Genomic DNA, 26,636 nt, shown 5'->3' on the forward strand with positions numbered 1-26,636 from the left:
AAAAAAAACTGCAGGTGCACACTAACACGTGCACACCTGAAGGCGGAGACTGTTTCAGGACTAGAACCCCTCCCACCTGTATATACTGTATTTCAGTATTAGGAATGGGTTTGGAGAGTTGGGCCCTCTGGGTTATTGTGGCCAGGCTGTCTACGAGCAGAATTATTGTAGCACTTAAAACTTTTTAGCACATGAACAGCTCTCATGCAGCTGCTTCCATTGTGATGGCTAGGTCTTTGGTGGCTGATGGGTTCCATACATTTCACTCACTGAACTTCTGCATTTTTCGACAACGTTTTTGTTGTGGCATCGTGGAGGATTTTTAAGATGCTTTTTTGGGTAATGTCCAACTCCATCCAAAATGATCATGGATCCAACCTTCTACCAATTTACATTTTTTGGTGGTGTATCCACTTAAAGGCTCATACACAATGGGCGACTTTCAGCTGAAAGCCCCCCCCAGAATGTACGGGCAGTGATAAGTGGTCATTGCTGGCCCGGCTACTTATCACTGCCCGTACATACTGGGGGGACTTTCAGCTGTATTACCAGCAGATGAGCGAGAAAGTGGACTGCTTCTCATAGCGTCCCGCTAGGATAACGGAAAGCAATTCTATGGGTAATATATTTGATTGGAGGAGCATAGTGAGATAATCCTATGGCATAAATGATAAATATGTGGTCTGTAAATAGACTTTAAATATTATATTGACCGATTTAGTTCTAAATATATATTCAAACTTTCAAAATATTTGCAATTAAATAAACCACTCTTTTTCAATCATACACAAATGTGCCAACATCCCTGATGAGGTTACGAACCTCAATTCTGCTCCATGTTAAATTTGCAGAGTTTATTGTGAAGGTTCCCATACATTAGAGCACTATACATGTGATTTGGTCACTTTGTATGCGATTGCGGCAATCAATTGCATAAAAAGCATCCAAATCGCATGTACTTGACTGCAGGTCCGATGCGATGTGCAGCCTTGAGCGCATCGCATTGGAGCCTCAAAATAGGAGATCTGTTGGATCGCAATGCGATATATCGTACGCAAAAGGATCCTAAATGCTGCCAGGGAGGTTCCCGGACGGGTCCAGGGTGGATTCCGAGCGACTTCTCCACTCGGAGATGTCGCCTAGTGTATGGCCGGCTTACCTGTTCTGACAAGAGCGTGCACCTGCATTTTCTTTTTTCTAGAAGATCTATGGAAAGCCTGATGTTGTAGCAGGCTCACTAGATGAAAGATCTGTATTGGATCTGACCATGTAAATCTCGCTGAACTGATCAGATCACGTAAAACAGAACTAAAGATCAAAAAATACCTGCTGAAAGGGTTTTCGCTAGCATTATCCTGAATCTACATCCCCTTTTGAGCAGAGAGCTCTGTTCATAAAGACAGGACAGGCCACATGCCCAATTTAAGTTTATTTGTTGTGGGTGACAGCAGCAGCCCCTCACAGGACAGAGCTGCCTTCCTGGTAGGCGCACAATATTTAGGGAATGACTTAAAGCATGGCCACTGGTTCCATAATCAGAGCAACATAAACGCTTAAGTCTTCTATCCTTCCGCAGAAAGTTCCTGCAGGCCAGCCTCGTGTGTTCTCAGATCTTAATGACAGCTTGGCGCCACAACACACACAGTAACAGACCATCGCTATTAGTGGAAACTGGTGACCATGTTGGATAGGGACGGTAGTCTACTGCCACCCAAAGTCAAAATACTTTGGAGTTATGGAAAAAATAAAATGTAAGTTGTCAGCCACAGATACACAAGTATCTGGGGCCACACTTTGAAAACATTAAAATGCTGACAATTAGTGAAACCGAGCATTCACTATGCCAGCAGTTATTCAATGTTCTTAAAATCAATATACCCTAAAGAAGGGGTGTCCAAACCTGTCCTCAAGATCTACCAACAGTTCATGTTTATCAGGCCACCTGTGGATCTATTGTAGGAATGAATGCAGAAGGTTTGAAAATGTGACAGTTAGTAATGACTACACCTGTGCACCAGCTAGGTGATATGGGAAATGTGACAGTAATGACTACAGCTGTGCACCAGCTAGGTGATGTGGGTCATGTGACAGTTAGTAATGACTACACCTGTGCACCAGCTAGGTGATAGGGAAATATGACAGTAATGACTACAGCTGTGCACCAGCCAGGTGATTTGGAAAACGAGGACCGTTGGTAGATAGAGGAACGGTTTGGCCAGCCCTGTCCTAACTAAAAGCACAGGTGCAGTCATTGCAATCACATTTTCAAACATGTGCTGCATTCATTCCTAACCGACACATTCTACAGACCCAGAGGTGGCCTGGAAATCATGAACGGTTTGTAGATCAAGTACCGGTTTGGCCAGCCCTCATCTAGAGCATCAGCATTTCTTTTCATGGCTTCTCTAGTATAAGAGATTTTTAGTGATCAACCTGGAAACAAATATTACATTAAGTTAACAGTTCCTACAGCTTTGTGGTGGTGCACAACTGTGTTTATGACTGTCCACGGTTTATGATTGGCAGCTACTAGCGGCTGACAATTTGATTACAATAATGGTACCCATACACATGTGAGAAAATTTTATTTTATTTCTCTAAACCGCCGCGACAAATGGCATGCCATCACAAGTGTCAGACAATAAGAGGGCAGAGAGCTCTCTCAGCTAATCAGAGGACCACTCGGTCTTCTGAAAAAAAAAAAACATTTCACGATGGGAAATCGCATCCGATCGCACTAGTGTATGTGCACCATTAGTAAAATGATTTGGTCCTGGACCACAAATCAGAGGCACCCAGTTCTAGCAGATCTAGACAGTTTGGGAACCACTAAACTATACATGAAATTTGTGCATATGGAAGGAGATTATGGTTCCGGTTGAATTTTATCAAATTCACATTGTTAGTGTCTCACTTTAGTGTCTCACTGTAAATGAAAACTGTATATAATTCACTAACACAACAATCTGGATCAAAACTGACCATAAAGTATTTTACAGGATAAAATACTACATTTCAAATCTGATGAGATTTCAAATCCAGGGTTTTTTAAAAAGGTATTTCCGATCGGTTCTGCGTATAGAAGCAAGAAAAAAAAAATCACAACAGCACCATAGTTCCGGCAGATCCAAGCATTAGGGTAGATGATGTTCTTGGTGACGGGTGAGTTAAAAGCTTCCAGCAACGAAAAACCAAAACAAAGTACATTATCTTTCTATTAGAACTGATATTAAAATTGTTGTCTATATAGCATGGAGTCAGCGACTGTGACAGGCCACTTACTGACGTGCTGCCATCAGATGCTTCTCTCTGCGGGAGGCTAGCATTTACTAGGCGAGTGGTCCTCGTGCACTATACAGCCTGGATGGCGTATGATTGATGCCTCACGTCAACTCCTCCTAATTTGGAATCAATGAGAAGTGCGGAACAGCCCAGTACACAAGTCGCCTTCCAACGCTATGCATCAGATTGTCATTGGGAAGAAATAGAAGTACCACATAATAGCGGGGAAAGAGAATGTGTCTGTACCCTAAGGAGTATACAATCTAATTCAGTAGAACGTGACAAAGTGACTTGTCCAGAGTGAAATGAAGTTGGGCTTGGATGTCTGTCCCCCAGGATACCGGCACGCACAAGGTAAATGGCACAGGCTGTTTCCAATTCAGAAACAAAATAGGAGACATAAACTTATCTTAAATTAAGAAGACAAAAACAATAATAAAGATGTATACTATTACGCTATGCTATAACCTTCATAAAGGCGCGATCTGGAACAGTTCTAATAAAGAACAGTGGCCCCCAGAACAGCACCTGAGATTGCTAATTCAGCGGCTTTATTGATCGAGGTTCTGCCACCATAAATTCATAGGATTAGTCCACATGGCGGACGCACAGGAGCAGAATGTTAACTCCTACGGTATTAAACAAAGGGGAAGCATATACAATTATATTATATAAAGATACCAACATAATACTATTAAATTGGAAAGCCCCCCACAGTTTGATTTTTTTTTGGGGGGGGGGGGGGGGTATTTAATATGTATATTTGTTAATATACTTGTTACATACATGTGGTATACAAAAAATAAATATTGTGCGAGGCATACTATTGTATGCCTCTAATGGCCCACAGGTTATACCATCAGTCCACCCTATACATACCAAGTCCCACCACCACGGGGTCTCAATTAGAGATGTGCATTTCCGGATTTACCTCTAAACGGGATCTTATTGGCTACATGCGGTCACATGTTTTTGCTCCAAAACATGCGACAGCTGGATACTGCACATCTCTAGTCTCAATACATATGACAGCTCACCACGGGGCCCCCTGAGCTCTTAAGACAATAAAGGGTGAACTCATTATTTAAGAATATCGCAAACCACTACTTTCAATTAACATTACATTGATAAAGTATTAACATTTTTTACTTCCCAAGCAATCTAATAGTCCCAGCCAGGTCCTAGTCGCCATTGTAATATTACTAGAAATGTGCAGGTTCTGGATTTACCCAGATCTCAAACTGAGACCTTATTGGCTAACCAACTGTCACATGTCTTGCAGCCAAAACATGTGACAACCAATAAGATCCCAGTTCCAGATCTGGGTTAATCCAAACCTGCACATCTCTAAAATTACACAACCCATCAAAACCCAGTTTTGGCTCACGGGGATATCTGAGGCTTTAGCAGTTTGTGTCGTTCACCTAAGTTCAAGTACAGAACTTTCTTTAAATAATGATGTAGGGGTTACAAAAAGGGGAACAGTGTGGGTGAGGAGGGAAGGAGGTGGAATCACTAGAAAGTACATTAGTTAGAAGAAGAACTCACAAGAAAAAAAACCTGATGTCATTAGAAGATGTAATCTTTCCCTGGCTTTTGTCTTGCATTCCAATGAGAAACCCTGAGACTCTTCGAGTAGATCGCTCCCAATTTGACGATTACAACCAAGCGGCTTGTAATGCCAGGAATACCACACTGACTCCCTTATGTACCTTTTACTTACTGGTATAGGCTTGGCCCATTTGCCAGTTTAGCTAAATGGACCCTGAAGTGCAAGCTAATGCTACACAATATTACCTTCCTCTTCAAACACACTGGATGAGCAGACACAGGCGCAGCCTCTGCCAACATTTCCCTGGCAGCAGAACACAGGCGAGTTTCACTCTGCAACTCGGAGATTATCACTGAGCACATAACCCATTGGTTTCATAGCTTGTGGGCACTGCCAGAAAGTGGTTACCTCCACAAAATCACAAGCCATTGGGGGCAATTAGCATAATAACACTTGCAATCCAAAGCATCTCAATTAACCCTTCTGCTACGGCCTCAGGAACACTAGCAGTATTATATATACTTTGCTTCAGCAGCAACCACGTGATCAACACCGGCTGCGAGAATCGGGTGTAAGACGCCGCTTAGGAACCCATTTATAACAGAGATAGAAATACAATTGCTTACAAAATAACAACGCTAATTATGTTTAAAACTTAAAAGGACAGTTATATGATCAGAAAGCTCTGTATATATACGGTAGAGGCATGGGGCCTGATTCAACGATCAGTTGTACACCGCGCTGCCATAATGAAATCCTGTCCCGCACAAGCCTGTGGATTGCTTAGCCACCATCCAACGATTTTCACATTGTGTGCGTAGCCCAAGACTTAGGGGGTTATTCTTATTTACTCGGAAAGGCACAATCACTCTCTAATAGACAAAACCATATGCACTGCAGGTAGGGCTGATGTAACATGTGCAGAGAGTTAGATTTGGGTGGGGTTTTACTTCAAACTGAAATATATATTGCAGTGTAAAAATAAAGCAGTCAGTATTTACCCTGCACAGAAACAAAATAACCCACCCAAATCTAACTCTCTCTGCACATGTTACATCAGCCCCACCTACAGTGCATATGGTTTTGTCCATTAGAGAGTGATTGTGCCTTTCTGAATGAATAAGAATAACCCTCTTAGTTGGTGGCTTTGATAGAAGCAGTCTGATCGTGGCCAAGGTCACATGACTTCCCCATAAAACACCCGGGCATGCCTGCATTTTTTACGACGCTACCCCCCAAAAAAGGCCATTTACCACCACCCCAACACCGGCTCCCTGTCAATCACCTTGCGAACAAAACAAAAAAAATAGTAGAAGGTTTTTAAATCGAAGGATGGCCTTGAGCATGCGTACTATGGGCTCTACACACTTTTGCATCCCTAGAATCAGGCCCATGGGCTGCACTCACCTGGGAAACCTCTCCTTCAGCCGCCTCGTGCATTGTCTGGTGGGCTTCAGAGTAGAGATGTAACGGGCGATCTCATCATACTTCGCCTTACTTAGCTTCATCGCTGGGAAATAAAAAATAAATTGTTTTATCTAACATTTCTATGACTTTTTGATCGAGGCCAAATTAAGATTTTTCACCCAAAAACGTAATTAAATAAAACTGGAAAAGGATTAGAAAGTTTTAAGAACGGTCTACATTTAACAAAAATCCCACAGAGGCATTTCATTATTTCTACTTTTACAGTTATGTCCGTTGGGACATTAATTCATTCAAGTGAATGTTTATTACCATAACACATGGGAGGAATTCAAATAGGTGTACCCTTAATCCACAGGGGGAAACGCTGCTTTTGTAGCCGTGATAGCAAAAAAACACCAGGAACTGGCATATTATTCCAAAACCTGTGGCATTTTCATGGAAAAACAGATGCAAACAATTCAGGGGGTAATTGAATTACCCCTCCAAAAAATGCGGTAAAACAGGATCACTGATAATTGAATTCTCCCTATAAACTCTATATAGTAATGGCCACTTCTGAAACGTGCAGTGTGTTTGTAACGTCACAGGCCTGCTCTATTGGTAAGAGCACCGATTTACATGCCGTCTAAAGCTGGCCATACATCTACAGATGGATTGTCAGATTGGGCTGGTTGTAACAAAAACCTGGTAATATCTGATCGACAGTTTTTCAGCATTTCTTATAAATGTATGGGAGCAAATGACAACAACCACAAAAACAATCATTCTCATAAATGTAATAAAACAAATGGATTTAACTAATTTGTCTGAATGATATTGTCTGTTCTCCAGTGTTTTGGAGCTAAAGTTAAATTCTCTAATCGCAAACATTACCAGATTTTTGTTCTCACCAGATAGAATGGACAGATAAATCGGTACTTGTGTACTATCACGGCGCCCATCGCATTGCAGACCATAAAGCATGTGATCGATGCGATATTGCACGATGTTCCACAATGTCATACAATTTTAAAATTGTATGGCATTGTATATGGCATACAATGCGATTATAACTTATATAAGCACCCTAATTGGTGCTTACAATGTTAAATGCACCCCCATGCCACCCCCAAGTATAAACATGAACCTGAAGCGTGGCGAGTCCGCGAGGGGCGGCGGTACGCTTCCTTCAACCTTTTCATACCCCCACTATCCACGTCAGCGTGGAGTTGACTCTACAAAGTATGGCGAGCGCAGCGAGCCTCCGAGCCCGAAGCGTGGCGGGCAGAACTTCACAGGTATACGCATCCGCTCGCCACGCTTCAGGCTCGGTGCACTTTATAAAATCAACTCCACGCCGACGTGGATAGTGGGGGTATGAAAAGTACGGAGGACGTGTAACGCCGCCCCTCGCGGGCTCACCGCGCTTCGGGTTCACGTTTATACTTGGGGGGTGGTGTGGGGGTGCATTTAACATTGTAAGCACCCATTAGAGTGCTTATACAATTTTACATCGCATAGGGGGCTTAAATCGCATCGCATGCCATCGGGTGATGCGATGCGATTAAAAATCGCGCGACTAATTATCGTGGGCGCCATTATAGTTCACAAGTAACAAAAAATCTTTAGGCGTGTACCGAGCATAAGGATGAGATAAACAATTTATTTAACTAAATATTTGTTTCTGACTTTCTCAATGATAAACATTTAGCCTAGCAGTGTCGCAAAAAAATAATAATAATAAAAATTAAAAAAAAGTATGCTTCGGGGTGCTGGGATTCAAACAGTTTAGGAACCCCTACCATAACCACATTACATACTGTAGACCTGATTTTACTCCACTACTTACATATGACAGTACACAATCAGCACCTGCATTATAATGAATTTCCAGTTAATTTGTGACAAGTGTGGAGATGCCACACACATGACCCCCTCCCAAATCTGGGTAATAATAGCCATCGCCCATTGATTCGTTTCAATCAACGATGGTTTATTGTCAATATAGAATACCTTTGCCAACGACGGGGGAGAACCAGATGGTCTCCCTACATTTATGGCACAGCATAAACAAATAGTTTTGCGTTAAAGCATAACCCTCTAGACCAGTGGTTCCCACACAGTGCGCCTAGGCTCCCTGGGGTGCCTTGGAGCACTTGCAGGGGTGCCTCAGGTTGGTGGTCCAGAATCAATTCAAGTTATTTATGGCCAATGAAATAGGCAAAATCAGTGCTTGTGGCTTCCAATTAAGAATATATGGGTAAACAGAAGTGAATCCTGTTTCTCACCACATAAGTGGACCTAAGGAAAACAATTAAATCACAACTTTTTTAATATTGTTTCTGAAATTAGTAGCCAACTTTTGGGCTAGGGGTGCCGTGAAAAATATTCTGATACTTTAGGGTGCTGTGATTCAAAAAGTTTGGGAACCCCTGCACTAGACTGTAAGCTCCTTGGAGCAGGGCCCTCTTCCCTCCTGTTCTCATAGCTCTCTTACCCATATACACCTGCATCCCTTCTAACTTGTGTTCATTAATTTCTACCACTGACTACTTACCCCTCTTACTAGTGTTCCCGCTAGGCTGTTTTAGCGGGGCGCGGCGCCCTGCCCGATTTTTAAAGGGCAAAAATGCGCCCTGCCCCTCTGGCAGCGCCCCGCTAAAACAGCCTGCCTCCTCCTCTTATGGTGATACCGGGGAAGCCCGGGACCGCAGTATATAGCGGTGCCCGGCGCTTCCCCTGCAGCGGAGAGCCTTCGGTGCGGCCAGGCCCGCCCCTTTTCGTCACGGCCCGAGCACGCCCAGAACAGTGCCATCAGCGGGCCCGGTCCGCCCCCTTGACACTGCCCCCGTGCAGCGGCGCCCTGCCCGCCCCTGTTCCTAGTAGGAACACTATGGTACTATGCAGACTACTCCTCTGCTTCCCTACATCTCAGCTGTATTGTGTACTGAGAATTGTGATGCTAATTGTTACTTGTGCTCTGGTTTTGTTCTTCAGTTACTGTTATGTTTAGTCCTGTGTACCCTGTATTGCTCTAATTATGTGCCCTAAGTACGGCGCTGCGAGCCACTTGTGTCACCTTATAAATAATATGTAATAATAATAATAATAATAATAATAATAATAATAATAGCCCTGCCCCACAGAGTTTGATTGGGTCATAGGCCAGTTAGTAAAGGGATGACCATCAATGGGCAAATCCCTTGAAAGTGCTAAAGTCGAAACGCGTTGGTCACAACAGCACCCATACATCTACTTCTCCTACTGCACATCACCAGCAAGTCTCCTCCCGGCCGGGAGTCGAGCCTATAGCAACTGACTGAGACGGACGCCGGCAACTCTGCTCAGCCGGCACCGTAACCCGGAAGTCGCGTCTCACCCAGCAAGGGCGTAACTACCATAGGTGCAGGGGGTGCAGCTGCTATGGGGCCCAGAGCTGAGAGAGGCCACCTTCCCTGTCAAAGTATCATGTGCTGTATACATTTTTCAGCATTAGATGATGAATAGGGGCCCTTAAAAACTTTTGCTATGGGGCCCACATGTATCTAGTTACGCCACTGTCACCCAGCAATATAGAGCCGGCACACAGCACAGCAGCACTGCTGTCAGAGCTGCGGCTGGAGTACAGATCGACCAGACTTCGTGAGACGGTTCTCGGACATTTCATCAGACACAGGTGAGCGATGCACTGCGGGGGGGGGGGGTATGCCAGCCCCCTGCACCACCCCCCTGTGCTTTGGCTGCATATTACCCTGACTGCAACTGCTTTTGCGGATCACCACTTACCATTGCTTAGACTTCCTGACCCTCTTCACCCAGCGGCCCACATTGCCCCTGGGTACACTTATGCTGGCCACACATCAGACCAACTTTCCTCCAACCATCCAACTAGTTGGTTGGACTTAAAATCTGGTACTGTATGGGGCAAATGCCAATAAGCAATTAAATTACAAACTCAGGAGAATGGACAAAAACATTCAGTGAAATTGTTTAAATCAAATAGGTCCAACTACAGTACATTGTCTGAGTAACAGCTGTTGTCCATTTTTTGATTTAGGAAACAAATTACTTAATTACATTTGCTCCAATCCAGCACCACGTTTTTATTCCATCCAACCAACTAGTTGGATGGTTGGAGAAAAGTTGGTCTGATGTGTGGCCAGCATTAGCGAGGAGTCCACCCAACCCCTTCCCCCCACCCTTTTTCACATACTCGGGCATCCAGATCACTGAGATTATTATTTTTCACTGACACATGCAATCTGGGTTTTATGACTAGTAATTTGTGTTTGCACACTTAAGAATAAACACATTCTGTTTATTAACAAATCAGATTTCTGTCTCATCGTATTGATCCTCGCACCAGCAGATATCCCTCAGTATCTTGCAATTTACATAAGTACAGGTCATCATTCACATAACCCTTTGTGCACCCACATACTTCAGTATAGAACAGGGCTGGGCAGCACCGGCCCTCCAGATGTTAATAAACTACACATCCCAGGATGCTTTGCATTCGTTTTGCTATGTGGCCATGCTGAAACTGATGCAAGGCATGCTGGGATGTGTAGTTCATCAACATATGGAGGGTCGGTGTTTCCCAGCCCTGGTATAGAAGGTGAGCGCGGAGTTAACCCTACCTGATTTGCCATATATTGTGAGCACGGACAGCTCCAACTCAGCAGCCTCTTCGCACAATAGTATCTTGAGCGCTGACAAACCATATATCAATGGGCAAAACCATCAATGGCCATCCATTGCGTATCATGCGGCCACTGTTGCCAACAATTGATGGCGCCTGCACCGATAGCCATTCCTAAACCTTGGCCCAATTAATAGATCATGCATACACACTGACCGATATAGTCACCCGCTCCATACATGCTGTCGTTGATTGAGCTGCATGTAAAGATGACGGGGGTGGGTCGTTAACCAGCACCTGTACGTCACTGAAGACACTAACTGTACAGGTACTGAGAAAAGGAAAACTGACCATGGCAAGACCCTGGAATGCCAGACCGGACATCAAACTCTGCATTCCGGAGCTTGTAGTGTCCCATCTTGTCTGGGGGGGGGGGCATGATAGATCTCACCAGGGACATGGGCTACAGCCTCCCTCTGTGGTCCAGACCGTTCCAGTTTTTATTATACCCCCGGACCATGCAGGGAAGCAAGTTTTCTCTCCCTCCTCCACTCCCCGGTGACAGGTGTCAGAGCAGTCATGCCAGACGGCACAACCCTGTCAATGCAAATCCCTAACCCCCCCCCCCCCCCCCCCGTCCGTTCCGGGGTCCTGTCCGGTTTTTACCCATACAAGCAGTGGTCGAAGTGGGGCGGTATACGGGGGTATGCCATACCGCCACTTTAATCTGAATCTCAGGATGCTCTCTGATCACTCAGCAGCGCATATTGTGCTTTTGTAATACCCCTGTACAACGGGGCAGTCTGGCAGGGGACGTTGATGGACAGGGGGGTGTCCGAAGGTGCGCACTATATTCACTCTTTACTTTTCCATACCCCCACTTCAAAATTTCCATACCCCCACTTCAAAATTTCCACTTCGACCACTGCATACAAGACCATACATACTGTACAATATTGCTAACGATATCAGCCATGCACCACCCAGTGTGTAACCAGCTTTCCTATCAGTATGTGTTATCGTTACATATGTGGGTTATTTGTTTAGGAATGAACAGTTTCAACATAAACAAACACAAGTTCAATGTCCCAGGCTCCTTCCTTCCAGCAAGCTGATGCTGTAACAGCCTGTGGCAGGACACCCTTCATGGTTGTGGGCAGTCCGGGTTTAAAGTATATCCATGCATGGTCACATGTAATCTCCTCCCATCTGAGTTAACCATCCGTGCTCAACCAAGGATATGCTTAAAACCTGGACTGTTCGGGAACAGTTCCACTAGAGCGATCACCAGGCTGGCAGATGCCACACATTAGGCGATAAGCCCCCGTACCCACCAAAGACACATTAGCTCCCACCTCTGTGTGTAACACTGTGTATGCAAACCGTGGCCTGAACACAAGGAACAGGGCGCCGCTATTACACGTGCATACATAAACAGCCCGTGCAAACAAGCAGCTCACCTTCCCGCCCCGGCCCTGCACAGTGTTCTATATACCTCAGCTGGTGGTCACGTGCTCCTCCTTGCGCTGCAGCAGCCGAGCGCTGGTCTTCCCGCGTGCGCCGGGTACTGACGTCACGCGTCCTATCCCCACAGCAACGGGGACGCTGTGTCTGCCGGCGCACAGCGCTGATGTCATCAGGCAGCAGCTAGTAAGCTCTCCGGCTGCACACCTGGTACTGCGAGACATGCAGGACGGTCCCAGGTCAGCAGCGCAGCCGTCCGGTATGACACTCTAGCCGGCCATCCCTCTTCCCCAAACTAGAAGTAGGGTGTCTGTATGCACTGGTGCAGAGCTGCGAATAGTCTGCACAGTTGTGAGAGTCACAGCTGAGCTGTTCAGGACAACTAGTATACCCGGTGCTGAAAATATCAGTGTGTGCGTAATTATATATATACACACAGGTTGAGTATCCCTTATCCGAAATGCTCGGGACCACGAGCATTCCGGATAAGGGAATATTCCGGGTTTTGGAATAATCTTTTTTTAGCCATACTTACCTGCCCCTGGTGGTTCCCCGATGGTCCCTCGGCGTCCATGGCAGGCCACCAGCACCGTTTCCGGCTTCTCCAGTGGTCCCAGGAGTGCTTTGTGCAAGTTCCCAGGCGCGCCGGTGATGTCACCGGCGCGCACTCGCGCAAAGCACTCCTGGGACCGCTGGAGACTCTGGAGAGGATGCTGAAGGCCTGCTATGGATGCCGGAGGACTTGGTAAGTATTAAAAAAGGGTTGGGGGGGGGAATAAAAAAATTAAATTTGAATTATTCCAAAAAAAACACGGTTTTTGGAATAATTCGGATACGGGATGCCCGGATACGGGATACCCGACCTGTATATATATTACACACACACATCTGCAGACTACCATACTGTATATACATATAATACGTATCCAACGTATTATACGTTTACGTTTCTGAGCACGCCTTCTTTTTCAGTGTCCTCACTCCCTTATTTAAGGTAAATCTTTTTTACACTTGCTTGTGTTACACCTTGAAAAAGAAGCGTCAAAACCATTTTTGGGAGGACTGTCACGAAGTCCAAACCACAGGCAGCCAGTATCCCATGGTAGGACTATAGGGCAGTTTAGGGATGGCCATCGGTGCAGTCGCCATCTATAGGGACAGAAAGGGGTTTTGGTCTTGTTGGGTAGAGTTGTGACCACACAATAGTACCCAACCAATTTACAACACACACAGTAGTACATCCTTATTCACATTACATCACACAGTAGTACATCCTTATTCACATTACATCACACAGTAGTACAGCCTTATTCAAGTTACATAACATGATCATTTCCCTTATTCAAGGTATATCACACATTGTTATTATTCACATTATTATGACATGTTAGGTGGTAAATCTACTAAAGCTTCCAGAAATGTATAAATTAAATTGATCATAGAAAAAAATCTATCATTTCTATATTGCATCCTAGACCATTATATAATCTGTTATATATGGGCAACATCACCTTCCTTTTTAGTAGAGGTAAAGTGCCTATACACGTTACAATTATACAATTATTGTATACAATATCGCATCTCGGTTTTGCGATGAGATCTAGTACAAAAAGTATGTGCTGCACATACTCTTTGTACTAGATCTCGTCGCAAAACCGAGATGCGATATTGAATACAATAATTGTAAAGTGTAAGGGCACCTTTACCCAGTAGTGTCCCTTACTCATTATTACACAACAAAGCAATACCACTTTACCTGATACACGTCCCAGTCCTGCTGCTGCTAGCTGTAATGGTGAGCCAGCACTAGGCTTGGAATGCATCCCCTAATGCAGGACAGGCCAACCTGTGGCTCTACAGATGTTGTGAAACTAGTAGTAGTAGTTTATTTTTAAGGTGCCACAAAGTGTCCGCAGTGCCGTACATAGCAAACAAAAAACAAATTACAAGGTAACGTACAGGGTGTGTTGATAGGTGATAAAATTACAAATCCCAGCATGCCTTGCTACAGTTTTAACACTCCCTTATAGCAAAACTGTGGCAAGGCATGATGGGATTTGTAGTTTGTCAACATCTGAAGAGCCACGGGTTGGCCAGGCCTGCCCTAATGCATTTGCCTAGGGCCGGCTCTGTTCACAGTAGACAGGGGCATGCAGGGCCGGCGCCACCACTAGGCAGCTCTAGGCATTTGCCTAGGGCGAGTTGGGGTGGGGGCGCCTCGGTGCCGGAGGGAGGGAGTACCTGTGTAAAAAAAAAATTGCTGCCCCGGCATCCCTGCAGTGCTGGGGCGGTCAAGGTTGTCCGTGCCGTAGGGGTACCTGCAGCGCCGTCATGTTTATAAAGCTGGCTGCGGCCGGTGGGGTCCCTGTAGTGAATAGCAAATAACTAGCGCTATGTGTGCGGGAAGCGCTAGTTATTTGCTATAAACTACAGGGACCCCGCCGGACGCAGCCAGCTTTATACACATGACGGCGCTGCAGGTACCCCTACGGCACGGACAACCCTGACCGCCCCAGCACTGCAGGGATGCCGGGGCAGCAATTTTTTTTTTACACAGGTACTCCCTCCCTCCCCCCGGCACCGAGGCGCCCCCACCCCAACTCGCCTGGGGCGCTCCAGTGCTGGGGGCATGCCAACAGCTCCCAGAGCACTAGGCAGGCCCCACAATGACAGCAAATGGGGGAGCGCTCAGGGATTCATAATCCTGTAAAGCCACACCCCCTTTGGGATTGGGAGACTGACGCTAGAAGGAGGAATGTGGACTGGAATGAAAACAGTGTTGGTAGTATGATGGGCCTAATGCACCCAACATACTAGCAAGTTACTCAGAATACAGCAGGTGGCCATTCATAGGTTAACATACTGTAATCGCTAATTACCTCTGCGGCTCCCCCAGCAGAGGTTCCCTTTCATCAGCGACCATCTCTGGTCGCTGATGAAAAGGAGACACTGAGCAATATATTGCTCAGCAATATATCTCCCCCCCCCCCCCCCCATGTGTGCGCACCTTAATGCTATGTACACACGGGGTAATATGATTGCTGGGGATATATTGCTAGCAATATATCCCCAGCAATCATATTGCTCAAGGTGCGTACACACGGGGCAATATGATCGCTGCCAATATATTGCTAGCAATATATTGCTCAGCAATCATATTGCCCCGTGTCCCGTTTTCATCTGCGACCAGAAATGGTCGCAGATGAAAATTTAAATACTGCTGGGTGAAGAGGCAGGGGATGTCGCTAGTCGGAGGAGCATGTTCCTCCGACCAGCGACCATTCAGGGGCTGAAAACGGGAGCGCGCACTCGGCGATTTATCGCTGGTGCACACTCCAATCACTGGCAATATGGTCACTTAGCGACCATATTCCTAGCGATTTCAGCCCCTATCGCCCCCGTGTGTACACAGCATTAGTGTCTCCTTTTTATCAGCTGACGCTGCTGCTGTCACTTTGATGGGAGGAGGGAGGGAGCAGCGGCACGGGGCTGGGGAGATCAACGCTGATCTCCCCGGCGCTGACCTCCCGGCACAGCGATCGCCGGGGGAAAGCCGCTGGTCGCAGGAGCATGGTCCTGCGACCATTAGGCAGTGCACACGGGAGCGCGCAGCTGGCGATGTATCGACAGCTGCGCTCCAAATCACTGGCAATATGGTCGCTCAGCGACCATATTCCCAGCGATTTTACATGAAATTGCACCCGTGTGTACTCACCTTAAGAGTGACAAAGTGCCCTGTTCCTGACCTCCCTCTTACAGTATGATTGCAGTCACCTGTGCTGAACTGGTACATTGATGAGGCAGGTGTGTCAGCACAGGTGATGGCAATCACACATTAAGTGGAAAGTCCAGGAACAGCATTTTGTTCCTCCTGGAGAGGGTTCTGTCTGGAGCTTTGGCACTGATCTGTATTAATGTGGCATTGTACCACCACTCTCACAATGCATTATATACAGTGTATAATGGGTGTTGTCATGGATTTAGGTGGTTTGTGGCATATTTCTGCCTATCATTCCAGTCTCCGAAACATCATATTGATGCAAAACAACAGAGGTTCTTCAGAATACCGGACCTTACATAGGAGCATATTCATATAGTGGGGTATTAAGAAAATTTGCACCCCTGCCAAATACATTTCTGGAGCCCCATTAATTATATTTTATTTTACCTACATGCTTGTTGCCAGGGGTTACTTATGCAGTGATGGCATGGTTACGCCACTGGAAAGGATAGCCCACAAAAGTACTGGTTTCCATGGGTACCCACAAATATAAAGGATCCCATGAATGTATGGGGGACTGCAGCACATACATAGAATCCCTGCTGCAGTCTTCTATAGCAAAAGCAGCCCCCCATTCTATTTCACTATATATATATATATATATATATATATATATATACATACATACATACATACACACACACACACAAAATGTTTTAGAATTGTTTCTTTTAAATGTTTTGTTATTTTTTTAAATATTGAGAAAAGCAGTAAGTGGCAACAGATTACACATACAACAAGCTTGATAATGGGGCATCTTATGGGCCCTACACACATAGCGATGTGTGTAGGGCTTCCTAGCTATACTAGGTTGGGCAATGCTGCGCCGCTGTCGCTCAGCACTGAGAGCCCACACACAGCGCAAGCTGTCAACGCAGTGTGCTGAGCGAGCTGATGGTGTCAGTGTTCTCCAACAGCGAGATTGATGGACACTACCCATCAGTCTCTGCCAGCGATGCGCATTGCTGTAACTATAGCCACTACACACACACACAAACTAAGCAAAGTCGCTTAGAAAATGCCTTAGTGGCAGCATTTGTGTAGGCCCTATTAGAGATTGCTTTGTCAGTTAAGTATTTAAACACACTTGAAAATGACAACTCTGAATATTCATTATTAATCATTATACAGTGTGGTAATAGGGGCAACGTACTACAAAGGAACCAGGAGTGCTTAGCTGGCAAGCCCATACATTTGAGGTATGAAATGTGCTTACCTGCTGGTTGTTGTCACTGTACCTCTCCCTGCAGTTTGCAGCCTGTTGACCACATTAAGACACCTGTGCAGGTCTTGCTATTAGAGGCAAGGTGAGGGTGTGGTTGGCTTGTCTGTCTGGAAGGGGGAGGACAAATCAGGGATGGACATCAGAACCCACCATCAAATGGTAACTGACCATCGCCAACAAAGAATTCAATAGATTTTTTTTTATATATATATACTATGTCAATTTCTATACATATATACATTTCATATATATATATATACTATATATATATGACCAAGATTGTTTTGCCTTTTTACATGAGTATTGATCGCTAGGTCGTCAGCCATTATGTCGACCACGATTGATCAACAGTCAGTCGACACGGGTATGGGTCATAGAGTCAACTCGATGAAGGTCGACATACATTGGTTCGACCACTGAAGGTCGACACCTGAAATATGTCAACATGGCTAAGTTCGACATGGACCGAGGGTCGGCACAAGCATTAGGTCAACAATGAGAAGTTCAATAGTCAAAAGGTTAACATGATTTTTCCACGTATTTTGTCCCAAATGTCGACATGGACACCGTCTTAGTCAGGGGTGGGCAAACTACGGCCCGTGGACCGCGACATGATCTTGGCTGGCCCGTGGTGCTGCTGAGGACATGTTTTGCAATCCACTCCAGGGCAGCCGTGTGACGGTTCAGCTGTCCCATAGTGTGCTAGGTAGATGCCAGAGGCTCAGTGATTGGCTAAGCCACAGGCTGTGCAGGAGGCGGGATCCCGGGCAGTGTGTGCCGCATATATGGAGGCTGCTTGGAGGAGAGACAGAGAGAGTCTATGTGCTGGCTGCTCCCTACAAAACAAGTAAGACAGCCTGTTTTTGTATATACAGAATTTGAGCTCCTACTGTGTAGCGTAATATGAATTTTGTGTGCGGCCCGCGAATATTTACTGGAATTGTTGAGTGGAACCTAAAATGCGAAAAAAAAGTGGCGGGTGCACATCCCTAGTACAGGGTTGCCTACCTGACCCTCCCTCTCCTTCAGGGAGAAACTGCTCTGTTCCTGGACTTCCCTGGTAGTGTAGGATTGCCAGCACCTGTGGTGAAACGGGTTGGGATCATTTAGTCTACAGCAGGAGAGGCCAACCCTGCGGCTCTCCAGATGTTGTGAAACTACAAATCCCAGCATGCCCTGCTACAGTTTTAACACTCCCTTATAGAAAAACTATGGCAAGGTATGATGGGATTTGTAGTTTGACAACATCTGGAGAGCCACAGGTTGGCCAGGCCTGGTCTACAGCATGATGGTCAACAGTCATTAAGTCGACACCATTAGGTAGACATGGTTCTAGGGCGAAAGGTCGTTAGTTCGACAGGTCATTAGTTCGACACTGTATAGGATGACAGACAAAAGGTCGACATGGGTTTTTTCACAGTTTTTTTACCTGAGTGTCAACACAGTCGACATGGACACAGTTTAAAGTGCACGGCATCCCCTCGCATCGCTTGCTGTGCTCTCTATGCGTCGGGCATGTGCCTCGCTGCGCTCAGCACACTATTGTATTCTCCCACCACGCCCTAGTGCAGTGGTAGCCAACCCTAGCCTACAAGAGCTACCAACAGTTCACATTTTCCAGACAACCTAGCTGCTGCACAGCTGCACTCATTATTAACTGACACATTTTAAAAGATACACAGATGGAACTAATTAGCTCACTTGTGATTCTGTGAGGAGACCTGCAAAACATGCACTGTTGGTAGCTCTCGAGGACTAGGGTTGGCTACCCCAGCCCTAGTGGATGGTAGGGCATGAAATACCGCCTGTCGGCTCATGTCGACCTTTTCACTGTCGAACTAATGACCTTTTGACCTAGAACCATGACTACCTTTTCCCATGTTGACCTAATGAGTGTCGACCATCATGCTGTAGACCAAATAACCACATCCCGGTGAAACACCTTTCTTATCAATTACCTGGCTCCCCACAGGTGATGGCAATCATACATTACCAGGGAAGTCCAGGAACAGAGGGTCAGGTAGGCAAACCTGCCCTAGTATGTGAACAGTCCTTTGAAATGAGTTAAACATTTTGAACAAACTCAAATGTAGCCTAATATTTCTTTTGTCCAAGAATAACAGTAACAAACCACAATGACACAGCTCCAATACGCATTTGAATAATCCTTTGTGTAATCTCTGGTGGTTATTTGGGCCTCGGAGTTGGGCAGAGATTGTATGGAAATCACATTCCGTGCTGAGAACTACACAGATTGGAGGACAGAGAAGTCTTCCTCTGCCTGTCTTTGTGGCTAACCACCAGCCATAATTATACGCTGACATTGCCAGAGCTAGTGTTCAGACTAGGCCAGCTTCCCGTACTGAAACCAAATCACAGTCATTTACACATAATTACTGTAGGAGCTCCTGACTCTTGTGCCAAGATAGACATTGGGAAACCCCTTTTTGCCAACCATGTGTATTCCATATAATATAGCTGGACTGATCTAGTGCCTAATTCAGAGCTGCCGGGGATTTTGTTCGTACTTCATATGTATACCCCTTTTACACCATAATCCTGGATCCGACCCGGCATTTGGAACACGGATCCAAGCTAGGTCGGATCCGGGATTTTCACCGTTTACACTGCGGTGCCAACCAGCAGTGCAGATGGAGGAGGCGCTTGGAGATGACATCATCTACAAGCACCAGGACCACAGATCACCACGCTGTGGGCAAGTCCAGCACCAAGGTAAGCTGCTGGACTGCCCCCAGCGCCCGTGCACCCCCCTATCGGCGAGGTGAATGGATGTCGCACACAGGCATCCATTCACCTCCTTCCTGCCTCCGCTGCTGTCTGCAGAGTATGTACAGCAGATAGCAGCGGAGGCTGTGTGTGCCGCCCCCCATCCAAATCTTGCCCACTTTGGTAACCTAGATCTGGAATCAAACTGAAGGTTGCATAGCTGCCCTTAATATACTTACTATCCAAAACTACAACTTGCATATCTTTAAGCAGCACAATCTTTTGCAAAGAAAATAACATTTCCAATCCAGATCAGAGAAAAGAAGGTGTGTACTAGTTACTAGGATTGGATGCAGGTGGATCAGGGCGTGGCCTAATATGCACAGTTACACAGCTGGGAATGTAGGCCAGTATCACAAACCTCACAAGGGCTGCAGGTAAACAAGGCTGCACAGCCAGCACCTGATATGTACCTATATATACAGACTATATAATAAATATTACAATCTATTTTTCTGTTTAGTTTTACAAATAGCGTTATCTAGACGATATTTCCTAGGGCAGCAGCTAAAATGAAGTCATCACCAACCATTGATATTCTCTCCAGGCATTTGCTTTTTGCTTGTACCTTGCCCTCCTGTCAGTCACTTACCCAATCTTATCTACTATAGCCCCAGACACACATAATAATCAAGACAGGATGATTAATGTGCATGTACGTTACTTATTGCCTGTGGTCTGATCCCTATTCTATATAGTCGGCACTCTTCCAGTCCTAAGAATGACAATATTGAATATGCCTGTAGTATTGATATTCCCTGCCTGCCTGGTTTCTATTAATATTAGGTACTTGTGTACTATCACGACGCCCACGATAATTAGTCGCGTGATTTTAAATCGCATGCCATACACCCGATGGCATGCAATGCGATGCGATTTAAGCCCCCTATGCGATGTAAAATTATATAAGCACCCTAATGGGTGCTTACAATGTTAAATGCACCCCCCAAGTATAAACGCGAACCCGAAGCGTGGCGAGCGGCGGCGGTACGCGTCTTCCGACCTTTTCATACCCCCACTATCCACGTCGGTGTGGAGTTAATTTTATAAAGTGTGGCGAGCGCAGCGTGGTGAGGGGACGCGTATACCTGTGAAGTTCTACGTGTCCCCTCGCAGGGCTCGCTGTGCTCGCCACGCTTCGGGTTCGGTGGCTCGCTGCGCTCGCCACACTTTATGAAATCAACTCCATACTGACGAGGATAGTGGGGGTATGAAAAGGTCGTAGGACGCGTACCTCTGCGCTCGCCACGCTTCGGGTTCACGTTTATACTGTGTGGCGAGCGCAGCGAGCAACCGAGCCCGAAGCGTGGCAGGCAGAACTTCACAGGTATACGCATCCGCTCGCTACGCTTCAGGCTCGGTGCACTTTATAAAATCAACTCCACGCCGACGTGGATAGTGGGGGTATGAAGAGGTCGGAGGACGCGTAACGCCGCCCCTCGCAGGCTCACCGCGCTTCGGGTTCACGTTTATACTTGGGGGGTGGCGTGGGGGGTGCTTTTAACATTGTACGCACCCATTAGGGTGCTTATACAAGTTATAATTGCATCCCATCGCATTGTATGCCATATACAATGCCATAACATTTTTTACAATTGTATGACATTGTGGAACATCGCGCGATATCGCATGCCTTATGGTCTGCGATGGGCGCCGTGATAGTACTCAAGTACCTAATATTATTATTAATAGTAGTAGAAACACATCAGCCAGGCAGACATGGTAGCTAATTGCCACCAGGCATTGCAATTAGCGAATAAATATTTGTAGGCATAGAAGTCGTAGAGTAGTCTCGAGGTGCCCATACACGCACCGATTTTCCCGATGAGATGCGCGCTCCCGCGGCATCTCAATACACAGTACAAAAAAAAGTATGTGCTGCACTTTTGATCACATCGCACACACATCATATGCACAACGCATGTGATGCAATTTAGCACAAAACGCATACAATAATCGGTGTGTTTATGGGCACCTTTAGGTTGATTGACAGGAAGACAGCACTTAGGTACCCCCCTCCCTCCTTGCATTTTCCCATAGGAGTGATGTGGGGTGGGGTCTGTGTAGTGGAAGAGTATATTATGATCAGAAAGGGTGTTTTTCTCTATTGGGCTTGTATATAAAGGGGAGTCATTTCAATTGGATTGGGATGACTTGGAAAACAATGTAGGGATTGCATACCTCCCAACATCTGGGGCTTGTGAAGTGGGACACTTGTGCGGTGGAGCTGCTTGTGCGGGCAAAAAGGGGGCGTGGCCTATGGGAAGGGACATGGCCTTATGGGATGATTCTCCCTGAGGCTACGCCCCCATTTTCTGCCCCTCTTCAGCGCTGAATAGACGCATGCGCACAGCGTCTATTCCCTTCAGGCTGGGGGGACTCCCAACTGCCAATGCAGGACTGTTGGGAGGTATGAGATTGATTTGCAAAGTGGTGTTACATAACCCCCTTCCTTCTGCTTCTCACACAGGGAAAGAGGACGGACTGGTGCCCCAACGTACCTGGGCACAGGTAAAGAGTACCCGCTACCTCCTCGGCACACGGTAACTGCTAAATTTTAGTATTGCCTAAATGTATGAAGGAGAAATCACAGCAGAACCTCCATTCCCACTCAGGGTATGCCATGCCATGCACCAGATTTGCCAAGCTCCCGAATACAAAGCATCAGTGGTGTGTGGTGGGATGGGGCAGAGCCCTTTCTGTCATACTAACATATATGCCGAGTTTTGATTTTATAAAGTATGTCAAAAATACTAATAAATTCTTATTTATATTATTCTAATCATTTTTATAGTAAAAACTGTGGAGTAACAAGTCTATGGCAGGTGAGGCAGTGCCTCACCTGGCTACCTTTTCTGCGTCTCTCTTATCAAACCTCAGTGAATCTCCAGCAGTATATACTGTGCTGAACATGTGTATAATTTCGGCATGTACCGCTGGGCTCATATATTGTGTGCATATCTGGCCCTGGTACTTGCCGGGTACTCGCTCAGCCATTTACCGCATGTCCCTGCAAAGCATTCCCGAGCTTGGCCCAAAGATGAAGCCACATCCTATGCACTATGCTGAGGGTTGGACTGGCCCGCAAGGGAAACCCTCCTGTGGTCCCCACTACCTGGGGTTTATGGAATAGATGGTAAACAATGTCCAGGTCACCTAAGAATGGTCTACATACCCTAGGTCGATATTGACAGAAGGTTAACATGGACATGGTCGACATGAATAATGTCAACATGAGTTTTTCAATTTTTTTTATGTATATGTTGACCTATGTCGACATGGACACTGTATAAGTGTACTGCATACCCTCGCATGGTGAAAAACTCATATCAACCTAGAAATTGTCGACACAGGGACATACAGTCTTTTGGGACTAGGGTGTGTTTTCTACAGTGCATTGTTGTTGTTCATCTAGTATTACCACCCATGCACTAGCTGTATTTCCTATATACAGTATATTTATTAAGGGGCCCAGAGCTGCACCCTCTAATGGTTAGCCAAGCCCCTCTGGCAGCTGGCCACAAACAGAGCTATCTGATAGCTGGGAAGTAAAATAGGGAGTGATCACAGTGGTGAAAGCAGCAGAGAGCTCAAGGAAGAGGAGGATGGAGAATTTACTGTTGGACTTGAATTGTGTGTGTGGTCCTGAGGACTGAGTTTGAGAACCTGGGTTCCAGCAAGCTTGGAGGAAAGGGTAGGAGAGGAAGGAATCGGTACATCTATCAGAATGAACTTAGGTCTACAGTCATTAGGTCGACCCCACTAGGTCGACTGGCAGGAAGGTCGACCTGATTTAATGTCGACATGGGCCAAGGTCGACATGACTTAAGGTCGAATTTGCATAAAGGTCGACATGAGGAAGGTCGACTGGTCATAAGGTCGACATGGGTTTTTCACTGTTTTTTTATCCGAATGTCGACACAGTCGTCATGGACACAGTTGGCAATGCGAATCGGACCCTCGCATCGCTCGATTCGCTCGCAATGCTTCGGGCACGGTGGCTCGCTTCGCTCGCCACAGCTTTAATAACCTCCTCCACGCCCTAGTGGATGGTAGGGCATGAAATACCTCCTGTCAGCACATGTCGGCTCAAAAAAACAGTGGAAAACCCCATGTCGACCTTATGACCAGTCGACCTTCCTCATGTCGACCTTGGCCCATGTCGACCTTAAATCAGGTCGACCTTCCTGCCAGTCGACCTAGTGGGGTAGACCTAATGACTGTAGACCGAAGTTCATTCTAATAGATGACCGCTTCCCGAGAGGAATAGGTGAGCAGTGGGATGGGCTTGTTCACATCATGGACATGGGAGCTGCAGCGGTGGGTGGCGAGCAGTGCCGCAGCAGGAATCTGGACAGCGGCTGGGTGCTTGCCTTGTACTAGTCCGCAGTGTCCGGGAAGCGATGAGTGAGCGTCGGACACTGCGGACAGCGGTGGCAGAATTTGAAGATTCAATTTGTCTGAGAGAGAGAACTCTCCCAGACACTGCGGACTACTACAAGGCAAGCACCCAGCCACTGCCCGGATCCCGCTGCGGAGCTTCTCGCCACCTACCGCTGCAGCGCCCAGTGTAGATATGTCTGAACACTGCTGTGCCAGTTCTGCGCCTGCACCCCGGGCTGCATCTCTCCGCCAGCAGGAGGATGCAGCCTCTGGGGGAGTGACCGGGACCCGGAGCCGCCCAGCAGCCACCTTAGTTTCATCTGTCTGCAGCCACTTTTTCTTTCAATTAGCCACGTCCACCCTGCCACTGCCCCCAGTGCCGTCTTTCCAATTGGGGTGAGCCCCTAGAACATTTGGGCCCCTGGGCAACTGCCCGTTATGCCCAATGGGAAAGACGGCACTGGCCTCATCTAGAATTTGGCCCAAATCCCGAAAAAGGGCTGTAACAGTGACTGACACATGTAGATTCCATACTTTGATGTAAAATACTGTAATACCCCTTTCACACCAGACTGAATTCCTGGGTTGGGCTCTGGAACAACCCGCGACTAGCGCTGGTCTGAAAGATTCCCAGGCTAAAATCTCGGGACCAAAGTCCCGGGATTTCAACCCTGCTAGCCAGCAGGGTTGCTCTCACGACCAGCCCGGGATACAGGCCGGTGTGAAAGGTACTTACCCAGCATCCCGGTCCTGGACTGGAACCTGCTGCTGCCGTGTCACTGCCCGTCGCTCAGGGTACATGGAGCTACCGGTGGCCGTACCCCAAGCCCCCTGCCCGTCCTTGTGGGGACACGGAGCTGCTGGGTGCCGTTCACACCCGCCCACACCACAGAATGCAGGGACTAGGCTGTTGTGAAAGGGGCCAACCCGGGAATGTCCCTGCATGACCTGGGCACCATATTCCCGGGTAAATCCCTGCATTTTCTGGTGTAAATGGGGTATTTGAGAACCTTCCATATTTTGCTTGGGATAAATGTCTTGTTGGAAAACTTGGACTGTTGCATCCTCAGATAAATGAAGTGGACAGTGCATGAATTGACCAGCCCTATTGGCTTCCGACTTTAATGTGACTAGGCCACGAGGAGAGCCACTGTACCACGAGCTTTGGCATGGCTTATAGACGAACCACTAAGCATGGCTACGTTTCATATGGATCCTTGAATAGAACGTTGGGACTCCCGTGTAAGGGGCAGAAGGCAGCGCGGTCTTACTGACGAGCTGCTGGCTATTTATTTAGTAGCAAACAACACCTTAGACATTCGCTCCTCCTTAATTAATATAAGATCTACTGGTATAACCACAGCTGTATATTGATCCTGGGAACTAATGGAATAGTAAAAACCCTTCCATAAATCCTCCTGGAAATGTATCTACAAAACAGCCCTATAACATATTAATGTTCCTCCACATTGATCCCTCTCTTCCCATGGCTGTGTCAGACCATCTCGCACTGCTGTTGTCCTGCTGCTGTTTAACTTTGTATTCTGTTCCCCAGGATTCTAGAGCGCAGTCACTTTCATAAAGCAAAATAGAACATAGTTCAAGATAAGCACTCTGCACACCTGGGATATTGATTTTCTTTGGCAGCGCCTCTGTTCAACAGATGAATCAACACTTCCCTCATCCTTTCTCTCTCTTTCTTTCTTTCTTTCTCTTTCTTTCTTTCTCTCTCTCTCGAAAAATAAAGAAAGAACACAGTAGTAATACAGTACAACCAGCATTCCCATAGGTGGAGCCCCCTGTGTTTTAAAGTTTGAACTCCTCCCACCCAAATCTAACTCACTCTGCACATGTTCCATCTGCCTCATCTGCAGTGCAGAATGGTTTTATCCAGTTGCTTGCTTTTTGTTGCTTTGCTTACAGACATCAATCAGGCCCAAAGGTCCTCATTCTGGAGAGGGTCATGTTGGGAGGTATGCGTATGACATGAGGGGGAGTGTCTACATGACAAAAGTACACAGAGCACTTTAGCATATGATACACAGCACCCCCCAACCCTATATTACACCCAGTAACACATAATACACAGCCCCTACTACCCATTGTACACAGT

General features: G+C 46.5%; 2 protein-coding genes across 15 annotated transcripts in view; one reads left to right on the top strand and one right to left on the bottom strand.

The window, feature by feature from the left end:
* Nucleotides 1-20,336, bottom strand: part of CDIN1 (CDAN1 interacting nuclease 1) — a 284,765-nt gene extending 264,429 nt beyond the window's left edge. For 2 of the 9 annotated variants that reach the window (XM_083166850.1, XM_083166844.1), the window contains exons 1-2: nucleotides 12,379-12,517; nucleotides 6,242-6,344 (exon numbers count right to left, since the gene is read on the bottom strand). In XM_083166850.1, the coding sequence (XP_083022976.1) occupies nucleotides 6,242-6,274 (33 nt within the window). In that variant the 5' untranslated portion in view covers nucleotides 6,275-6,344; nucleotides 12,379-12,517. Of the gene's footprint in view, nucleotides 1-6,241; nucleotides 6,345-12,343; nucleotides 12,519-17,344; nucleotides 17,461-20,319 lie in introns of those variants that run through there. The other 7 variants (XM_083166853.1, XM_083166848.1, XM_083166845.1 and 4 more) reach the window with 6 other exon arrangements.
* Nucleotides 12,536-26,636, top strand: part of DPH6 (diphthamine biosynthesis 6) — a 225,223-nt gene continuing 211,122 nt past the window's right edge. For 2 of the 6 annotated variants that reach the window (XM_083166826.1, XM_083166830.1), the window contains exons 1-2: nucleotides 12,587-12,606; nucleotides 22,611-22,683. The gene's annotated coding sequence lies outside the window, so the exon portion shown is untranslated. Of the gene's footprint in view, nucleotides 12,607-22,610; nucleotides 22,684-26,636 lie in introns of those variants that run through there. The other 4 variants (XM_083166828.1, XM_083166829.1, XM_083166831.1 and 1 more) reach the window with 4 other exon arrangements.

This window comes from Crinia signifera, chromosome 12 (assembly GCF_055691185.1).
Source record: "Crinia signifera chromosome 12, ASM5569118v1, whole genome shotgun sequence".
Taxonomy (NCBI): domain Eukaryota; kingdom Metazoa; phylum Chordata; class Amphibia; order Anura; family Myobatrachidae; genus Crinia; species Crinia signifera.